The following is a 21,658-nucleotide window of genomic DNA, read 5'->3' on the forward strand; positions in this document are numbered from 1 at the left end:
GCATCAATTACAACATCATGGCTGCATAGAAGGAGGATCCTGGTACTGAAATGGCCAGCCTGCAGTCCAGATCTTTCAACCATAGAAAACATTTGACGCATCATAAAAAGGAACAACAAAGAAGGCCTAAGACAGTTGAGCAACTAGAAGCCTGTATTAGACAAGAATGGGACAGCATTCCTATTCCTAAACTTGAGCAACTTGTCTCCTCAGTCCCCAGACGTTTGCAGACTGTTATAAAAAGAAGAGGGGATGCCACACAGTGGTAAACATGGCCATGTCCCAACTTTTTTGAAATGTGTTGATGCCATGAAACTTAAAATCAACTTATTTTTTCCTTAAAATTATATTTTTTTTTCTCAGTTTAAACATTTGATATGTCATCTGTTGTATTCTGAATAAAATATTGAAATTTGAAACTTCCAAATCATTGCATTCTGTTTTTATTCACAATTTGTACAGTGTCCCAACTTTTTTGGAATATAAATAAATATGTGTATATATATAATTACATAAATCAGGTAAAATCCTGATTTTATAAATGATGAATTTTAATTAAATTTACTATTTTTGAACTTACTATTTTTGGATGATAAGGATTATTATACTGTTCTGTGACTGCTCTATGATATAAAGAGACACACTTAATCATGTTCTTCTTTTTATTCTAACAATATTGTATTAAAAACACACAATCACCCCATTAGCTGAACTGTTTTATAGGTGAAAAATGAGACAATGAAGATTGAATTTTCTCATTTGAAATGAAGAAAAGTTGTGTGTGAATATAGCTTTTTATCCCCCGCCACCTCTAAGAACCGTAGGGGGCTTTTGATGAAGATGGCTTGCTAACAACCCGAGAAATGCCAGTTTATTTTGCCTAAAACTGAGTCATCTACATGAATTATCTAAAACAATTTACTCCCCACCCCGTGTCATACAGGAAACAGAACAACACAACACAAACTCATTAATGCATGTAGGCTGATTATACATTTCAACCCTGACAGCACCTGATCTACTCAATTAACAATTACAAACAAGCAATTCACTCAAGGACTGAAAATCTGACCCTTTGTTTGTCTGAAAAGAAACCCGTTCTTGCATCTGCTAGCTACAGTATTACATCGAGTGGCTTACAGACAGTAGATTTAGATCTTAAACACAGAGATTTTAGACATTAACCAAAACCAATGCTCTGAAATCCAACATTAAACATACAACAGATTCTTCTTGAGGTTAAACTTGCTTCGTAACATTCTCCATCAATGTTAAACAATATAAACAGCATTTCTCACATATTTTAACCAGAACTTTGTTGAGAACTCTTTTATTGGATCATGTCATAGTAGTCCACGGCATTATGAATATTAGTGGCAGACAGGGGACACAGAGCTCCGACTAGGTGTGACTTTTGGCGGTGATGGCTGGGAGATCATCCAATGGGCACCTGCTGCTGCTGCCACCAGCGTCTGTGCCGAGAGAACAAAAGGGGCCATTGAGCACATAACAGCTGTTGCGCTGTTGCCTGCCTGAGGGCCCCCGGCCCCCAGGGTCTGTCTGCTGGGGAAAGCCCCCTCCTCCTCTTCAATGTTGACCTCCATACAGCTCTTTTAAGAGACTGCATGGTAGCCATCCTGCTGCCACATTGTTAAATACAGAACAGTGACGTTGACGTGGGACTCAATTCACTGTCACCCACAGTAAGGTTAGGAGCTTAGCTTGAGGGACACAAAGCTGCATGAATAGATCCTTGAGGTTGAGAAGCTTACATCCATTTAATCTCCAAACCCTTTTTTTTATTATTAACTGCTTCATTTGCCACAAAACATGTTTTTTTAATTACCATGATCTGCACTGTATGTTGTATAATGGTCATTGTTGTAGAATAACAATGTACGTGTGTAATGTTTCATTGAAATAATACAAAGCATATTCAGCAGTTTGCCATTTTCAATAACTGAAATAATAAAACCCAAACCAAAATTGCCTTAAGCAGATTCCAATCACCAACCCGGCACCCAAACACTGCCAGACCAAAGCAGCAGAGCGATTGTCACTGTGCAATGTAATGAATTACCCTTGTCTCAGCAGCAGCTGTTGAGGAGCTCACAGACCTCAAGTCCAGCCTTCTGATCATGACAGACAAAAGCATCACACTGACATCTAGTGGATCATGTCCTAGGTCTCTCCGTAACACTTGTTCTCAGACTGCAAGCAGAGGGCACTGTGTATGTAGATACACGAGTGAGACAGCCATTACAGGCCCTGTTCACCATTTTGTTTCATAGATCTCATACATGATGCTACACTACAATTTTTGACTCATAGTGTAAAACAGCCTGCAAGTGCATTTTTTCCCCCAAATCTGCATGGATTGCTTTTTGATAATTAGACAACTTAATAAAAGGCTGCTCATAATGCAACCATTCCCATTCCATTAAAAGCCAAATTAGGCTGCCTCTGTACATGCATGTCAAATTACACATGCTGGAGTTTTTTCCCCCCATGAAGTTAAATGTGCTGTACTACAGGATGTAGCCTTGTTAGTAAATTAAATGGTTGCAATCTAAAGCACTTTTTTTTTTTTTTGCAATGCTTTCATCTCTTTGCTCATTCATCTCTCATGTAATTGTCAACCAATCATGAACATGTTTAAAAAAAAAAAAACAAAAAAAAAAACCCTGTTTTTAAGCAAAAAGATATTTTAAAACAAAAAGTTAATTCAAATATAATATAAAAATATGGTCTAATATATAATATAAAAAATAGAAAATGTATATATTTGTTAAATTAGTATTTTATAAACATCAAGAAACAAAGCATGGTAATCATAAAAACTGTCTGAGACAGTGGCTTTATTTAAACATATGATATAGAGAAATGTAGCAGCATCTCATTTAAAAAAACAAACCTATAAAAAGTGAATGGTCAAGTTTGGTTACAAATACATGGGAAGCGACCAAAAGAAAATCTTAAATATAAAAAAATGAGAGTCCTAGCTTCTGAAGCTGGTGATTTCTCTGGTCCTTTCTGGCAGTGGAGACTTGAGTCCCCGTGACAACCTGTCAGGATTTTGCTGGTCCAAATGGAAACCTTTCCATCTGCTCCAGTTCCACCCTCTTTTAGCAGCAATCAGAGCCAGTGACAGCTCTGTGATTTTGGCAGGTAGTCTACATTTGTAAGATAATAATAATAAAATAAAATAAAAACACCAAACCTTTGGACCATTAAAAAAAAAAAAAAAAAAAAAAAAAAAAAAGTACAAAAAGTACATATTTCAAGTCTCATATGAAAAAAAATAAAAATAAGCATAAGACATTTTTGGTCTTATGTCAATGCATGTGAAGTGATGGTTGGGTTTGTCCTGTAATGCCATTCATTTGTTGATTTTCACTAAAAAAATTCATCAGTCAGGGCTGTGTCCTATTCCATAAGTAAAAGGAAGTCAGGAGACTGTGCTCTCTGGCTTCTCACTGCTGGGTGGTGGTGTGAGCACTCCAGAGGGAACTGGAGACCTCTGACTTCTCTCAATGTCCACTAGCTGATAGGAGTGCACCTTTCCCTGAAGAACAAGAAAAGAAACAAGAAAACATTAGGCAAGAGGAAATGAAAGAAACAAATGTTGTGGCTGGGGCAAATATATGCAAAATTCTTTAGAACAAGCTAGATAATAGTGTTGAAGCCCAAGTTTTGGCTGTGTGCTTGTTTATGTTTATGTTTATGTTTATATATATATATATATATATATATATATATCTGGCCTGAGAAAAATGAAGTTGTTGCTTCAAATGCAAAAACTTACCAGCCATTCCAAGTACTGTACATGGGTCTGTATATTGTGCGTGTCATCTGCTGCTATTCCTTTGAATGTTTTGAGGGCTGAGCTGCCTGTTTCACGAATTGACATGGCAAAAGGGACCATCCATCTCACACACTCCTCCAAATCACACCACTTCAGCCCTGGATCCAAAAATACAACATGAATAAAAGTCACTTCCAACCACCTAGGTCCAGTTTTTAATATACATGCTCCATTTAATAGAGCTATCGAGAAGAAATTCACACAAAAGAGTGGTTAAAAAAAAAAAATCATACCTGAAACTTTCATGACTAGCTCTAGAGAAGAGAAGTGGAAGAGTGCAGAAGCTGCAAGGAGGCCGTAAGAGAACTCCAGACTTCTTACATCCAGTATACACAGATCCAAGAGCTATACAAAAAGACAAAGACAAAATAAGATACTAAATCATATCAAGTAAAAAGAGAAACATATGCTTAGAAGAGAGGGGGGGGTTTCATACACTGAAACGGCTCAAGTTCAACATATGAAGAAAAAAAAAAAAAAAAAATGTAATCCCCATTACCAGAGACATCTTTAGTCTCAAACCACTTTTTTAAAACCCAGACAACTTTTGCTTTAATATTCTTTATTAAAATTACCATACAAATAATATTTCTGCTGTAGATACTTAACATTCAACTCTAAACACCTTTGGCAAAAAAATAAATAAATAAAAAGACCTTGTCATTTTAAAATGCTCCTCATTTCAATATGATAAAAAGCTACAAACTAGGGATGGGCATCAGTCGATATCAGCAGATTTTTGCTCCCGAGTGAAAGTTATAGAAACCCGACAGTTAACTGTGGTTTCTATCATTAGAACATGACAAACACTTGCCAAACAGGTGAACATTTCACAAGTTAATATTACATGTTTTGTCTTTTAAAAATGCACATTTGACAGTAGCTTAAGAGAGTTGTAAAAACTATAACATCTGTATAAAATAAAAAAAAATAAAAAAAAATAAAAAAAAAATATATATATATATATATATATAAAAAAATTGTATCAACCTAATTTTTAGAGGGTAAAATTTAGTCTTTCATAGTATTTGTATTATGTTAACCACAGGTAAAACTACACATTGCACCTCATTAGCATGGTAAAAAGTAACTGAATGGTTTCAAATGGTATTTGTGGTCGTTTCTCCTGTTTTCCATGTCAGTGTTATTGAGAATGTCAGCACTGTTTCATCTGGCTTTAAAATAGTTTATGGGTGCTTTCACACTAGCACTTTTGTGCGCACCCAGGTTCGACTGACGTCAGAGTTTGGTTCGTTTGGATGATATGAATGTTGTCTTCCGAACTCTGGTGTGCACCGACGAACTGTGTCCAAGTCTGCTTACAAAGGGTGGTATGGTTCGCTGCTGATATGAATTCAATTGTACTAAATTGCAGAAGTGAACCACTATTAATGACGTATGATTTGATAAAATGTGCGTTTATGCGTTTCACTCACTTTTCTGACAAGCGTGACTGATGCACTGCAAGCAGAGAGCTGTATATCTCATTTCTGCTTGCCTTCAGCATTCTTTTGAACATTTGCAGAGCATTCGTAGCAGATAGATGCAAGTGCATTTGTTTACTGAAGCTTTGAAAACAAAACCAACGGTTCAAAAACAAGTGAGATGAGCAATGCATTTTGCCACCTTCACCTGCACTGTCGTTACTAAGAAACGGGGTAAAAATCTGCTGTTTTGATGACACAAATGCACCACGGTTTGGACCCAAATTATATAATCTGAATACAGTCCAGTGCCAGCGATGGCAGGGGGAGAGGGAGCAATCAAACTCTGGTTCGGACCAGGCAATCGAATCAAGTGTGAAACCACCTTAAGTCACAAAGCATTTGATTTGTGGTTTGTATAGGAGAACTCTGCACCGAACTTTCACTGGATCTCACAGCACTGTTTAGTGGTCGAGTGATTGAGATGGTCAGAGAGTAAATGCATTTGCTCTAAGCTCACGCTGCAGTGTTTTGAGCACAGCTGATAAATATTGTGTGGCGCGCAGTTCAGATGAGCAACTCCGCTTCATTCCACTTGACGCGTTTGCGGTTTAATGCTTACATTCTCATATGCAACAAATATCAGCGCTTACCAGTTAGGCAAATTGATACAGGCAGTCCCAGATTCAGGACACAGGACTTGGGGCGGTTATAATTGTCAGAGGGGCTTGTGGTTGATATCGAGTTCTGGTTTAAAATTGTGTTCCGGCGGCGGGCTTCCGATCATCACAGGGTGCACTTGAGATCAAGGAAAATTATTTCACGATAATTATCATTGTATCGCCCAGTTCTACTACAAACTCATCTTCTGTCCACAAAACCCAGGTTGTGTTTCAATACATTACATTCAAAAAGTAACTTGAATTACATGAATTTGAAAATTAATTTTAAAAACACGTTCTTAAAGGGATAGTATACCTAAAATTTCTGTCATTTATTTGCACTTGTCATTCCAAACCTGTATGATTAACCTTCTGTGGAAGATAAGAGATGATATTTTGAAGAATGTGGGTAAAAGAACAGAGGTAAAAAAAAATTTTTTTAAATTGTGTAAGGCTGCACAATGAAGACAAAAAGCATAATTGTCGATTATTCCCTTGAAATTGTAATTACGATTATTAATTATGATTATCACAATTACATTGAATGATGTTTTGAATATTTTAATACCATTGTTTGAAGCAACTGCATGCCATATTTTTATGTAAAATAAAAGCAAGCTTTGTCATTTAAAATGAATAAATAAATAAATAATTATATGCATCTAATAATAATGGGGGCTTTTGCACCATGTTGTTCTAGGAACTTAGTTATAGGAACTAGTCACCAGGGTGGTTCCCAAGAACTAATGGCCACGTACACACCAAGTTTCAGGAGTGACAACCGCATTTAAATGCCGGAGTGAATACCCTAAATTATCGTTACACGTGTGCACGGAACATGACCCACTCGAAAATGTGATGATTGACAGCTTGGAAACCATAGCAACGTTCTGGCGTTTCTCGTGTTTGGTATCCATTATTGTGACCAAAGTAATATTACAGTGACAAAACACTTGTTACTTTCAGCAATTTAACTAAAAACAGTTGACAGAGGCGTCGTGTTTTGTTTATGCTTGTACGGCCTGTTTCACACAGAGCGCGCTCTTTCTGTGTTGCCATGATCACCCATCATAAGCTATTTTGGGCTTGTTTAAGCTCGTCTCAAAGAGTTTATGGAGTTATTAAAGTGAGCAGACATGATATTGTGATATTTTGGTCTTATTTTCAGCATAAAGCATTTGGATTCATTTCAGTTTATTATGGGCTTATTCTTGTTTGCTGATTTTTCTAGCAAGATCTGGCAACATGAATGAGTCAAGGCTCATGCTTTCCCTGTGATTCACTGTGCATACAGAAGAGAGACATCTCCGATGAACGTTAAAAAACATCAACAACTAGTTGTTCAGTTCGGTTTCGTACACACTGCATCTAATTTCTGTAAAAGCGGTTGTCACTACCTGTATTTTACTGAACTGTGTGCGTACAGAACGCGATTATGCGCCAAAAGGTGAACTGACAACCGAATTTAGCAGTGTGTACGTGGCCTATGTTCCCCTAGGGCCATTTTCCTGGTTGCATTCGCATCACCAGTAGAAAACTCTGAAGTGACGTAAACTGTGCTCATTGTTGTGACTTTTATTTTGACGGCACTGAGAACAGCTCAGCCAGAGCCTCGCATTCTCCATCTTCATTAGTTTACAATCTGTTTAACAGTCCATATGTTATTAGATAAAACTGTTATACAAAGAAAGTAAACAGTATATGAACAAGTATTAGGTTGTCATGTATTCAAAGTCGCACTGGATTTTCTTCTTAGCATAAGGTTGAGAGGTCCATCTATCCCGGTTTTCCATGTTTGTAGAGTTAGTTCATGAAGTAAATATATAGGCTGTGTACATGGCTTTTTGAAAATGGTGTTTCACGTTTATTTTTTTACATTTTTTTTTTATTTTTTTTTCCAACCAATCAGCGTACACTTGCATCACTGGTAGTTCCTTTTGTGCTAGGTTAGAACATTTACACTCTGAAGTAGTCGTGATTCGCAACGGAACATGCTCTAAACACCTTTTAAGCATGCAGAATAATTTAAGTGGATTTTTTTTTGTAATCGCACATTTAAACGATTAAACGATCATGGTTTCCGTAATCGTAATCACAATTAGAAATTCGATTAATTGTGCAGCCCTAGTTGTGAGGGTGAGTAAATTTCCATTTTTGGGCAGACTGTGCCTTTAAAGCAGGCATGGGCAAACTCGGTCCTAGAGAGCCGCTTTACCTGTAGAGTTTAGCTCCAACCCTTATCAAACACACCTGAACCAGCTAATCTAGGTCTTCCAGATTACACGCAGGTGAGTTTTATCAGGGTTGCAGCTAAACTCTGTAGGACATTGGTCCTCCAGGACCGAGTTTGCCCATCCCTGCTTTAAAGCATATTTTTGCAGAAAAGCCCCAGAAATGGATTTGGTAGGATGCGTTCATATATTGGAAACTTTGAGAAAACTAAAACCAGAAGCCCCATGCACACCTACAGTACATGTAGTAGAAAACAAAATAGTGCCAGGCCTTCACACTGCAGGACACGACATGTGCAGAATATAAATTTAATTGAATCACAGCTTTTTATGGTAAATATAGATTTTAACACGATTAATTGTGCCATCTTACCTCTGCAATCTGCACAAATGTAGCCTGTGGGTACTGGGCTATGAGAACTTCAGCAGTCTCCTTTAGATAGGCCATCTGCATGTAGATGTTGAGCCAAGCCACTGGGGTTAAAGGACTCAAACTCCAATTCAACTCCTGAAGAAAAAAAAAAGAAATGGAGTAGTCCATTACACCATATAAAGGAGCAGGGCTGCAGGTTTAGGCATAGTACTGAGCTTAAACAATGAAAATCTACCTTCATGATGATAACCTCCATGCTAAGAATGTCATCCTCGGTGCAGGCCCCATCGGTAACGTAAGCAAACTGATGCACCTTAGGAGGGTAAATTTCCTTTGGAAAGAATATAAAAACCCTAATTACATTTCAGGTTCACATTATACTGCTAAGTGCTGCAATTGCACTTTGAAAAGTTCTTAAAACATGAAATTATACTGATAAGATATAGCCCTTATCAAAAGATCAGGCTGAAGTACAAGGGCATCTGAAAGTAAAACTTACCTCCATTTTGGCAGCGATGAAGAGACAGGAGATGCCTATAAGCTGTAGTGTTGTTTTAAGAACATTCTCTTGTGTGGCCATGAAGCGATCAAAGTAGTCCTGACCCAAGTAAAATGTTTCTCTGTGTAACTTGTACACCTCACAAACCTAAAAGACAGTAGATGTCAGTGTCAAAGATCACCATTCAACATTTCAGTGCTTATGAAAAAGAAACAACCATTAATCCCTTTCAGAAAAAAACTGCTCATTTTTAAATTTCATTTTTAGTTAACCGCTCTATGAAAACAGACTTCCATTTCTTAACCCAAAGAACACTTCAATATTTATTTGTACGCTCGGATATGCATTTAGTTAGTGTGTGTTACGTGGGGGTACCTCCATTCTGAAGTCACGGTTCGGTGCGTTATTTCTACGGCAGGTGAGGGGAAAAAAAATATATAATAATAATAATAATAATAATAATAATAATAATATATATAAAATAATAACAATAACTATAAATAATAATATTAATATTAATGAAGAAAAAGAAAAAAAGAAGAATGCTTTTAAAAAAAAATAGTAATAATAATAATAATAATAATAATAATAATAATGCTTTAAAGTGCATATTGCAGGTTTAACATTTTTTTCGAGATGAATATATAACCTTGTACAAAAATACCATATAAAAAGGTACTGCAGGGTTTAAAAATGTTTTGCGAGACATAAGGGCATTAATTTAGTAGATAAAGTGACGGTCTCTGTAAAAAACGCTTTTTTTCCAGCGTCGCGTCACTTTACGTCACTACAGGGAGATGTTCGCAGAGCTCTGTGTTGATTCAGTGCACAATATATTGGTATTTAGCAACAGCGGCCGTGAATCAGTGTGTTTTCGGTAGTTTTTGTATTCTATTTATCATCGTAATGGTAAATTATTGTGTATGTGGAGGTTGCACAAACTTCAGCCTGTCAGGACATCGAGTCCAGAGGTTTAATAACAAGAAAAATGACGCCATCTTCCGTGCCGGGGTTTGTTTTGTGCAGGTGAAGAGACTGGACTTCACTTCTGCATGTGCTTCGAAAAACGCGTTATAGACTGGAGGATTATCATCCTGGCGATATGATGGAGTTCAACATTGTAATACTTCTGTAAATGATTATATTAAATTAATAAACTTACACACGCTATGCTTCTTCACCGTTTTTACTTGAATCAATTTCAACACTGATAAATACAAATTATGTACACATGCATAGAGTCTCACAGTTACACAAAACAGTTTTGAATTATGTGCTGGTAATGTAAATACTTCGATTTCATTCATGCCATGTATGTAAACTTATATATACACATTCAAGTTCACACAACTACATAATCACGGCGTCATATACATCCTTACACTATCAGTGAATGGGCACGGAATAAACTCATAACACAGAATTAATGAATAAAGGATAACATGAAACGCATACAGTAACACTATATGTTTGGCCGCCGGCGGGAGACATGATCACGGATCCGTCAGAGATGCAGCTCGATGAAGACTTACGGTGCACATTTTAAGTTTTGTGTTTGATTATTACATTTGCTAACTAATAAATCAGTCGTGATGAGAAACGGCTATATCACGTAACGTTAGTGTGGACGGATATTAACGCGTGTGACATACGCTTGATCAAAGTTTATTCGTTTCTGTTATTAGTAATTAGGCCTACTCCTAGATGACCAATAGCTTTGCTATTGCCTGATTCATGATAATAATCTGTACAATATTGTGATCTGAGCACATGTCGTTAACGTTATATCTATAAGCTAACACCGGTCTCTGTCCTGTTCTCCACTGCTTCTCCTCACACAACAGCTCAATTTGTCTGACCGTTATTCTGTCTAATTCTGGCCTGTCCCTGCTCTCTTGACCACATAGCAGGCTAATTGTATGGCTGTGATTAGTTATACGAGTATAAATAAGCATTTACAATTTCCTCAGCGTCCGAACTGTCATTGCAATCCATTGTTTTCCTATAGTTTATATTGATCGCGCTCCCTTCACTGACGTCACGTCCGATTGGGCATTTTTCAGATGCGGAAGTAAAATTCTCACAAAAAACGACTCCAGAAGCCTATGTAGCGTATTTATGCGTGTTTTTTCAAGAAAATCTATTTCATACATTATTTTTCTATACATTGAATCACTAAAGCTCTAACCTGCAATATGCCCTTTAAACGATACCAGACAAGGAATACGGGAAACGATGTAATTTTCTTAAAAAAAAAAAAAAATAAAAATTAAATATTCAACTGTATATGCTTTATAAACAAATTATCGACTTGCAAGTGCTTCCACCATTCCACTTTCCGTATTCTTCAAAAAGCTTACGCTGTATGTCCTACGCCTTCCCTATTCTATTTGCGAAAAAAAAAAAAAACGGAACTGGCACTGTGTTAGTTGAATAGGGAGGGTGTAGGACATACAGTAGGGCTGCAACGATTAAATAGCGATTAATCGTTTGCAAAATAAAAGTCTGTGTTTACGTAATATATGTGTGTGTTCTGTGTATAATAATTATGTATATATAAATACACACACATACAGGTATAAAGTTTAGAAATATATGCATGTATTATAAATATATATTTATATATATTTTATATTACATAAACAAATATTTTATATATAAATATAAAATTTTTCTTAAATATATACATGAATGTGTGTGTATTTATATATACATAATTATTATACACAGAACACACATATAACGTAAACACAGACTTTTATTTTGTAAACGATTAATCGCGATTAATCGTTGCAGCCCTAACATACAGTGTAAGCTTTTTGGTGAATACGGAAAGCGGAAGCACTTGCAAGGCGATCATTTGGGTTTATAAATCATACACAGTACATTTGTATTGTTTAAGAAAATGACCAATCGTTTCACTAGATAAGACTCTTATTTCTCGTCTGGTATTGTTTAAAGCCCTTTGAAGTTGCACTGAAACTGTAATTTTGACCTTCAACCGTTTGGAGACCACCGAAGTCCACTATAAGGAAAATAATCCTGAAATGTTTTCATCAAAAACCTTAATTTCTTTTCGACCGAAGACAGACAGACATGAACATCTTGGATGACATGGGGGGTGAGTAAATTAAGGAAAATTTTATTTGAAAGTGAACTAATCCTTTAATATCAGTGTCTGGTAAGATATTTGTCTAGATATCTCTGCTCACTTATGTGGTTTTATTATAAACAGACACTTCTTTAAACTCATGGGTAGATTATTTAAATAGTGTTTTAATAATAATAAAAAAGTAATTATTTAAAAATCATATGCGTCATATGTGATTTTTTTCAGATGCATCCACAATAAAGTATAACGATATTACCGGTAATTTCCCATCCTACTCTGGAGCTTCAAATTAAGTAGAAACTAATTTCTAGAAACGGCAACAACAGAACGCAGCCGCATTGATGAGTGCTTGCATGAGAGAGACGCACGCAACTGTAGTTTAAATGGAAAATATATTTTTTGTAACTTCTGGAGAGAAATGGCACAGAAACTATACAAAAATGAAGCATTCTAGTGCACATTTGTCGATCGCCTGTGTTCACGCAAGCTTATCAAATGGATGAAACATTCACATAAAAATTCAAGTGTACTTTGGGCTCTAACTGCAGTTAGCTTTTAATTATAAGAAAACTTGAGAACTTGAGGAACAGCCTTTGTAAACAACTTTAGGTTAAGACAAATGAAGGCACTTGCAGTGTCCCCACCCTTCTTATACAGATTAGATTAAGACGTGTGAATGGTTAAACAATGATCACCAACCTCCATTAGCCAATCCAGCAGAATTGCTCTCATTTTGGGTTGGAGATTTGGATGTCTCTCCATAACGTGTGTATCTCGCAAGTAGAGTTTGTCTTTTCTAAGCAGGTTGTTCCACACATCGTCTTTGCTTGCCCAGCTATGAGAAATGGAGAAAATGTTAACGTTTCCATGTACATTAATGTACGTCAAAGAATGTGTCAACAAAGGTGTCTTGTCATACAAGATATTCTACTGGCAAAAATGTAGTCATGTCAATCTAAGGTAGCTAAACGCAGTTTGAAAAGAGATAAATCTCTCACCAGAGGGCCGGCAGAGGGGTAGAACGCGTGGGGGTGACGAAAATATTTTCTGAGGCGTACTGTGTGAATCCCATGCTGCCAACAGCAACCGGTTCCTCTACTTCATCAGGTGTGGGCATCCGCCTGCATGGGCTTGTGTAACCTGTGTCAGGATTCCAGCAGGCCTGAGCAAGAGGACAAGATGTGTAAAGAAAGAGAAGAGAGAGAGAGAGAGAAAAGAAAAACTCTTAACGGATATAAACAAATATGAAAGCCCGCCTTCTGCAACTAGGACAGGCTTCAAAGGCATTTTGAAAAGGACCTTCCATGGCACAAAAAAGCTCCACAAATAAGTTCAAGCCATGACATTGACCCTAACCACTCACAATACCAAGGTGGCACAGGCAGCAATGATTATCATTAGGCAGGACTGTAACCACTTTAGACACTGAGGGGGAAAAGACCAGTCCATAATATTTAACAGCTGTTTAACTATAATATCATGAGCTGCAACCTACTCAACTTTGTCAAATTTCACTTTGAATTGAAGATGTAGGCCAAATCATTTGTGTGATTCATATAATTCTTAACAAATATGCATTTTCAACGCATAAGGCATACAAATAAGAGTGAATGTGTGCAAAATAATATTATTTGGAAAGAGTTATTAGCTTTTATAAACATAGGAAAAATATTACTGATGTGCATCTTGAGACAAAACAACAGCACTGACATTAGAATACATGTCATATAGAAGTTGTTTTCAGCTCAAACATGCATTTTAGTCTGGGAATAGGCTGGGGAACCATCTCTATATATTTACCACATATGTATAACCTTATAATTTCAGGACATTGACCATAATTTTGCGATCTACAGAAAAAGGCTAAAATAAGAGTGTCAATTGGTTTAGCATCACTGAAATGAGATGCCTGGTGAAGCATATGGATACACAAACGGGTCATGACTCATCCATACCTGGGATGCACATGGTTTCTTTCTTGTCATCTCTGTGATCTCCTCATCTGGATCTTGTAAATGCTGTGAATTCAAAAACAAAACAGTCAGAGACTCATCTCTCATTATGTTTTTCATTATAGGAGTATCATAAAAAGTTTAAGAATAGTTTACTTACAATAGCTACGTCTGCTTTCCTCTTCCTGGGACGCACTGAATTGGTTTTAGGAGCTTCATCTGTAGTGTTAGTCTGCTCTGTTCGTAGCCTGCATCGAAAATGATATTGTTACATTTCAACATTGGCTTGAAACTCTGTGACTAACTGGGCCAACTCGCTGTAACTTTTCCATGCATGCACAGTGATGATCAAAACTGCCTTAAAAAGACACGAAATCGAAACTTACACTTTCTTGCTTGGCATGATATCCACGCTTGTGACCTTCTTGAGTGTCGAGAGCCTAAAAGAGAAAAGTGTTACTTTATAAAAAAGTCCGTTTTGTGACTTTTAATCCCAACCCCCCTCATGTAAGTCCTCACAAAGCGCTTTGGGCGCGGGGAAGTAGAAATGGGCACAATGTTCAAGAGGTCAAAACTACACGAAAAACACAACCGAACGCTTCAAGACCACAGATATATGCACTTTAAAGTCTATATTTTCAAAGTAAAGCCAATTCATGCCGATATTTCTACTATTTGTAATAAAACTACACGTTTGCATTGCTCTACCCAAGGGAGTCAGAAAATGGCCGAGCCAATCATTATTCCTCATTTCATTGAACCCGTTCACACAACAGCTAAAAGTAAGAAACTAAAGTCTCGGCAATCCAACAATACAAAGTTTGCTTTCACAACCCCTTTTAATACAGCTTACTTGTTTAATGTCACTTTTGCCGATCTTTATTAATAACCCCACGATTGTGTAATGCACGTACCTTAATGCGATGCTCTCTGAAAATGCCTTCTCTCCACGGATATCCTCAAATGCACAAGTTAGGATGGCGTGACACAAGGCATTATTTAGAAAAACTGATCAAATAGTCTGTAAGCAGGCAGCATATGGTCAGGCTGTGATGTGTTCCGCAGTCCGCTCGCTCTGAGCTGGCGCCAGTAATTTTGCGCCTTGTCTTATAACCCGCCAGCAGTCGTTAAAAGGGGCCGTCAACGCGGGTCATTTAAAATCCCCGCTCGGTTAATAATGACCGAGAAGCAATGCGATCAGTGCCGCATGTGCGATTGACACCGGCACGGAGCGAGCACGCGAAATCCCGACGTTATAAGTCAAACATTTAATGGTCGATAAATCAGTTTAGAAACATGAAAATTTTGCCGGCAAAATGAGGCTTGTGTTTGGCAACGTCACTTGGGGGGCGGCACTGATGTAGCGGAAGTACGTTGAGCACATGGCTAGCAGGCTCAAAAAGTAAACAATCCGAGTGATCGCGTTAAATAGATGGATTTAATCGCGCTATAATGTTAGTGATACATGAAATGTAATGTTTTGGTTGTGCTCTGTTGGCCGTTTGAGATGTCAAGTGTTGTCAAGCTGATATAGCGCATTATTTTGTTACAGTTGCTGCTATGGGTTACCCAGGCAAATCAGTTTCACTATATTGACTGGCGCCCCCTTAGAAATACACAATATACTACAATATAGCGTTTTAAAATATTATCAAAGGATTCCGATAGACAGAGGATTCATGTAGCTTGGTTGTTGTCATGAGATCCACACTTGTGTCAGTATATAACCTTTGACCAGTCACATGACCATCAAAACGCACACAAATCTGTTTTTTGTTGGCTTAAGAAATGAAGTTTTTAAATCTTTTCGGACGCTTAAAATCAAATGTCATTGGCATGATTCACGTCCGAGCATTGCCAGGTAACGCATTTCAAGGGAGAACAAAATTAACATTGAGGAAAGACTGAACTTTTAAATTCTTTTCTTTTGCAGGAACTCCCTTGAACCGCGCAACTATCGCAGAGATCACAGAGGAAGCTTGTCGAGAGGCGGAAATTTACCACCACGCAGGACTTGTATGTGCTCAGAACAAGTAAAACGCAGAGGTGTAAAAATTATCTGAAAACCATACTTGAGTAAAAATACTGATACCTTACATTGAAAATGACTCCAGTACAAGTTACAAGTAACCAATAAGACTTGAGTAAAAGTCTTAAAGTATCTGAATTTAACATAATTTTACTCATGCTGAATGTAGGCTCATAGATGCACTAGTCCTGAGAGACATGCCAGTGAAAATAAGAAACTATCGATTTGTAAGATGAGAAATCAAGTTTATTTTCTAAAATCAAAATAAAATTGAACACCTCAATGTTGCTATAAATCAAGGTCGACACAACAGACTCTCAAAAGTCTACAAACTCTCAAGTCTTAGTTGAGCTCAAGTGCACAGAAAGGCCATAAGTAAACCAATATCCTTCAAAATTGTCTTGTCAATATAGCAGATAAATAAAACAATGTTAAGTAAAATTAAATAGTTCAAGTCTACTGTATGTGCTGGTTTGAGCGTCATCACCAGCTGCAGTCATTTCCTCATCTAATAAATCAAACACCTGCGATAAGCAACTACCTGCTAATGCACTCACATTCGCGTAAAGTATCCTTGTTGAAAAGTTTTGGGTGGGTAAAGGTAAAATGCACAAGATGTAGTACCTTCAATGCCCTTAGATGATGATATTGCTTCTTTATATCACAAATAAACTGCTGCAGAAAAATTGAGCTGCCATGAAAAATGTCATTTGTAATTGCATTACTCATCACAAATGTATTGGAGTAAAAAGTACATTTACTTGTTCAAAAATGTAGTCAAGTAGAGAGTAAAAGTTGCCAATATCTTTGATACTCAGTACAACTACAAAGTAGCCAAAAAAGATGCTTAAGTACAGTAACTAATAACATTTACTCAAGTACTTTACACCTCTGGAAACGTAAACATTATCATAGATGTTTAGAATTATAATCATCTCGAGCTTTCTAACATTTTGAAGTAATAATAATCACCTTATAATAATGGTTAGCGGTGCTTAATTCACGAATGAATCGTTCTTTTAAAGGTGCCCTAGAACCAGTTTTTACAAGATGTAATATAAGTCTAAGGTGTCCCCTGAATGTGTCTGTGAAGTTTCAGCTCATAATACCCCATAGATTTTTTTAAATTAATTTTTTAACTGCCTACTTTGGGGCATCATTAACTATGCACCATTTCAGGCTGCAGCCCCTTTAAATCGGGCGCTTCGTTCAGCATTCTGCAACAACTCTTTTTTTTTTAACCCGTAAAGTGAGCAGGATATATTAAAGGTACAATATGTGAACATTTTTGGATAATTTACTGCTAAAATATTACATATTGTACCTTAAAAATTAAACGAACGGCTTCGGGGCCCTCCCTAGCTCTACAGCACCCCACAGTGTTACAATGTAAATTTGTGGTGGAAAATGGAACTGCAGCGTGGTCTAATTGAACGATAAAAAATGACGGCTAATCAGAGCTCGAACATTTAAAGCGCAGACAACATAACTGCGCTTTATAATAAACAGAACGTTATCAAAGTTCCTTTTTCGCTTAGCGGCCATATTTGTAACATCTATTTGAATGGGGAAATCCTGAAATCTCAAAAACTGCAACAAAATCTAACATGAACTGTCCCATAAATGTTGTTTCTTATGCTTAAGTAGCATTAAAAAGCTTATTTTTTTAGGCTAGACGAGTCAATGCGCATGAGTTGTCCTAATTGCGAGTCTCAGGTTTCTATGGGAACCAGAGCCTCTAACAGTGACGCAATGACTTTATCAACCAGTGACTGGCTCTTTTACTTAGAAGGCGGGACGTATTCCGCCCTATTGCGCGTTGCAGTTAGTGAATAGTCTTTAGGTGTGTCCCAATTCGCGGACTTGTGCACTATTCTATGATGTTTTTAAGTACAAATAGTGCAGTAGTGTGTTCACACTGAAAATTCCAAAAAGATTAGTACACATATAACTAAGTGTGGAATGTTGGACACTTCATGCACTCAGCTGTCACAGCTTTAATTATATAGCAGAGGGGGAGGAGTTATCAGACTCGTTAAATTACAAAATACCCTTATACAATTCACGCACTACATGGATGAGTACATAGTGCATAAGTAGCTACATAGTGTATAAGTGCATTGCGTCATTTGGGACGCAACTTTTCTATCTATAGTTTTTGATGTTTATTATTCTTTGGTGTAGTATAGTTATCTATCTTTATAGTTCAGGGTGTGAACGGCCCTTAGTGGCAACAAACTGAAAAAAGGACTGAGCATGAAATTAATATAAACAGCTTCAAAGTGTAGTCGAAAAAGACACATGGCTTTGTTGGAATGTTTCATTTAGACTAGAGCATGTTGTATCACCCCCATGACGTCAAGTACCACGTAATTATTTAATGACGTAAAATAAGAGCTGAATCAGATTCTTAAACCGGTTCCTTAAAACGAACAGTTCAAAAGAACCGATTCGTGGAAATGAGTCGGAGCGGTCTTCGGAATTCTCATTGCTTCTTGCCAGTATGGGTGCCTGCAAAGGTCATAACTAGCATTCAGTAAGAGATATTTTTCCATTTTCTTTTAAATGTGACTGAACAAAATTACATCAAACCAGTCTTTCTGATAAATGTTATCAGATTTTAGATGTATCTTTTTTTTTTGTTATGTTTTGACCGGGTCAGTTTATGCTCATTTCAGACAATTCTCTCTGACAGGATGGGCTGATCATTGAAAACATGCATGACATTCCATACACCCTTGAAGTGGGTCCAGAAGTGTGTGCATCAATGACAGCTGTGTGTGCAGCAGTCAGGGGCCTTTATCCATCTTGGCCACTTGGTGTTCAGATTCTCTCAGCTGCAAACCAATCAGCACTGGCTGTTGCCCTGGCCTCAGGTAACTATCACAAATGCCTTTTTAAACCAAGGTATTCTCTGACAAGATATTTAATGAATATTAACTTCTGCCTCTCCACAGGCCTGGATTTTATCCGTGCAGAGGGGTTTGTGTTCTCACACGTTGCAGACGAAGGCCTGTTAAATGCTTGCGCTGGTGAGCTGCTGCGCTACCGTAGACGCATTGGAGCAGAGCACGTTCAGATCTTCACAGACATCAAGAAGAAGCACAGGTATAATCAGATCTGCATTGCGTGCTGGCTGACCACAGAGCTCTAACAGAGGCACAACAGTATGGTGGTTTCTGCTTTATTGTGTGATATTTGATAATGTTACAGTGCTCATGCCCTGACTTCAGATGTGAGCATAGCTGAAACAGCCCAAGCAGCTGAGTTCTTCCTTTCTGATGGAGTCATCGTCACAGGAACTGCCACTGGAGCACAGGCTGATCCAGGGGAACTGAGGGGTGAGTCTGGCAGCCTGATGCCATAATACACTTTAGTCTGACTTTCTAATGCCGTACTTTGTCTTCAATGTGTCTTCAATTTTTAAGATATTATGCTCTCCAGACATGTCCTGATTATCTGTAAGATTTTTAAATGTGCTTACATTTATATATTTTAAATGTTTACTCCTGTGATGGCAAAGCTGAATTTTCATCAGCCATTACTGCAGTCTTCAGTGTCACATGATCCTTCAGAAATCATTCTAGTATTCTGATTCACTGCTCAAGAAACATTTCTTATCACTGTTGAAACTAGTTGTGCTGCTTTATTAGTAAAAACTGTGATCTATTTTTTATTTTTTTTGTTTTGATTCTTTGATGAATAAAAAGTTCAAATTAAAAGTGTTTATTTGAAATAGAATTTTTTTGTAACATTATGAATGTCTATCAATTCCTAGTATGCTATGTATGTTTGAATCACTCAACTTTGATCTACTTTCAAAGATCTAACAAATCAATCTCGTGGGTCATCCTGACATATGTCTGCAGCTTCCTAACATCTCACAAAGTGATATCATTGTTGCTAACTAGAAATGAATTGATGTAAATAGGGTATCTTATAGTGATAACTTTATCATACAAGAAAACACATTGAATTACATTTGATAAATGCTCAACGTGTACAGCGTCACACAGGCACAAACAATTTTCCAGGGCTTTCATGCGACCAGCATGATGTTTGAGATAACAATACTTTTGTTTTTATGTGTCCCTTTATACTCCTACACTGCCATTTAAATAGTATTTCAAAGAAAATTAATACTTTTATTCATACTTTTACACAAAAGGGACAGTAAATACTTTCACATTTATACAATTTCTATTTCAATTAATGCTATTTATTCATCAAAGAATCCTAAAAAAGATCCCAGTTTCCCCAACAATATTAAGCAGCACAACTGTTTTCATCATTGATGATAGTAATTAATGTTTCATGAGCAGAAAATCAGCACATTACAATGATTTCTGAAGGGTCATGTGACATTGAAGAATGGCATAATAGCTGCTGAACATTCAGTTTCACCATCACAGGAAGAAATAAAACTTTACATTTTATTAAAACAGAAAACTGATTTTGAATTGTACTAATATTTCACAGTATTACTGTTATACTGTATTTTTGTGTAGCTTTGGTTTTCACAAGAGCCTTAAGAAACAAAATCTTACAGACCCCAATTGTCCAAAATTATATGTTTGTGCAAAGTCCAGGAATCATTAGTGTTAAAACTGTACACTTTTGTGACACTCTCAGTGTTCAATCCCATTCAAAGGTTGATCTGCTCATTTAGAGGTTAATCTGCTTCTAGTATCTAATGGAGCCCATCAGCCAAGACAGTACTGTCCTTTGGAAAGAGAGGATGCTGAACAGTCTCCTGGCCCTGGTGACTGCCCTGTGTGGGCAGATGGCCTGCTTCCTGCCCTTCCTCAAAACCAATGGCCTTGTATGAGCTAACATAGATACCACACTGCCAGCTATTTTAAATCCCACTTCCAGATGGCTGGTGATCATGGAAGGCTGTAAACATAGGCATGAAAACCAGGCCCAGTCTAGTCTGCCACTGCCCTGCTGCCTACTTTGGACTTGTGCCTATTGCCTTCCTTAGTTCTGATCCATTGGACTGGGGAAACTGTCAGATGGAGGATGAGGCACAGTCTGCCAAAATCCTCATTACAATGAAGGAACAACATGTTTTTGTATTTTTATGCATGCATGTAGCAGAAAGATGTCCTCATACTCATGTTGAGAGTCCTATTTGTTTAACAGAGGTTACCCAGTCTGTACGGATCCCCGTTCTCATCGGTTCTGGAGTAACACATGATAATGTGGAGCAATACCTTCAAGCAAACGCCATGATCATCGGCTCCCATTTCAAGAAAGGAGGCTACTGGGCAAATGGTGTGGATGCTGAGAGAGTCAAAAGGTTCATGGGGAAGATGCACACACTTCTGGAATGACCGTTGTAACTAAAATTGCTCAAAAATAAAAATAAATAAGAGCAATGTAAAGAGAAAATATTTATTTTTCAATTTTTAAAAAGTTTTATCAAATATATTCATGAGGATAAAAAAGCAATACCATTTAAATATACAAAAGTCAAATAATAACAGTTGTAACAATATGAATTACGAC

At 37.2% G+C, this 21,658-nt stretch overlaps 2 protein-coding genes across 4 annotated transcripts; one reads left to right on the forward strand and one right to left on the reverse strand.

The window, feature by feature from the left end:
• Positions 1-3,292: 3,292 nt before the first annotated feature.
• Positions 3,293-15,541, reverse strand: ccne1 (cyclin E1). Its single transcript, XM_067402048.1, has 12 exons — positions 15,033-15,541; positions 14,505-14,558; positions 14,279-14,366; positions 14,122-14,184; positions 13,165-13,328; positions 12,866-13,001; positions 9,055-9,201; positions 8,791-8,886; positions 8,556-8,690; positions 4,099-4,210; positions 3,806-3,963; positions 3,293-3,565 (listed from the first exon to the last, which is right to left on the reverse strand). Exons 2-12 carry the CDS (start codon positions 14,519-14,521, stop codon positions 3,449-3,451), a joined length of 1,233 nt encoding a protein of 410 aa, XP_067258149.1. The 5' UTR covers positions 14,522-14,558; positions 15,033-15,541; the 3' UTR covers positions 3,293-3,448.
• Positions 15,541-21,651, forward strand: zgc:162297 (uncharacterized protein LOC555865 homolog). 3 transcript variants are annotated; one of them, XM_067402050.1, is made up of 6 exons: positions 15,541-15,979; positions 16,052-16,134; positions 18,843-19,023; positions 19,105-19,255; positions 19,361-19,488; positions 21,293-21,651. In XM_067402050.1, exons 1-6 carry the CDS (start codon positions 15,907-15,909, stop codon positions 21,481-21,483), a joined length of 807 nt encoding a protein of 268 aa, XP_067258151.1. In that variant the 5' UTR covers positions 15,541-15,906; the 3' UTR covers positions 21,484-21,651. The 3 variants fall into 3 exon arrangements, with proteins under 3 accessions (XP_067258151.1, XP_067258150.1, XP_067258152.1); XM_067402049.1 differs by having other exon boundaries at positions 18,843-19,255; XM_067402051.1 differs by having other exon boundaries at positions 15,964-15,979; positions 16,052-16,164; positions 18,843-19,255.
• Positions 21,652-21,658: the final 7 nt, after the last annotated feature.

The sequence above is a fragment of the Chanodichthys erythropterus genome, chromosome 11, assembly GCF_024489055.1.
Source record: "Chanodichthys erythropterus isolate Z2021 chromosome 11, ASM2448905v1, whole genome shotgun sequence".
Classification (NCBI taxonomy): domain Eukaryota; kingdom Metazoa; phylum Chordata; class Actinopteri; order Cypriniformes; family Xenocyprididae; genus Chanodichthys; species Chanodichthys erythropterus.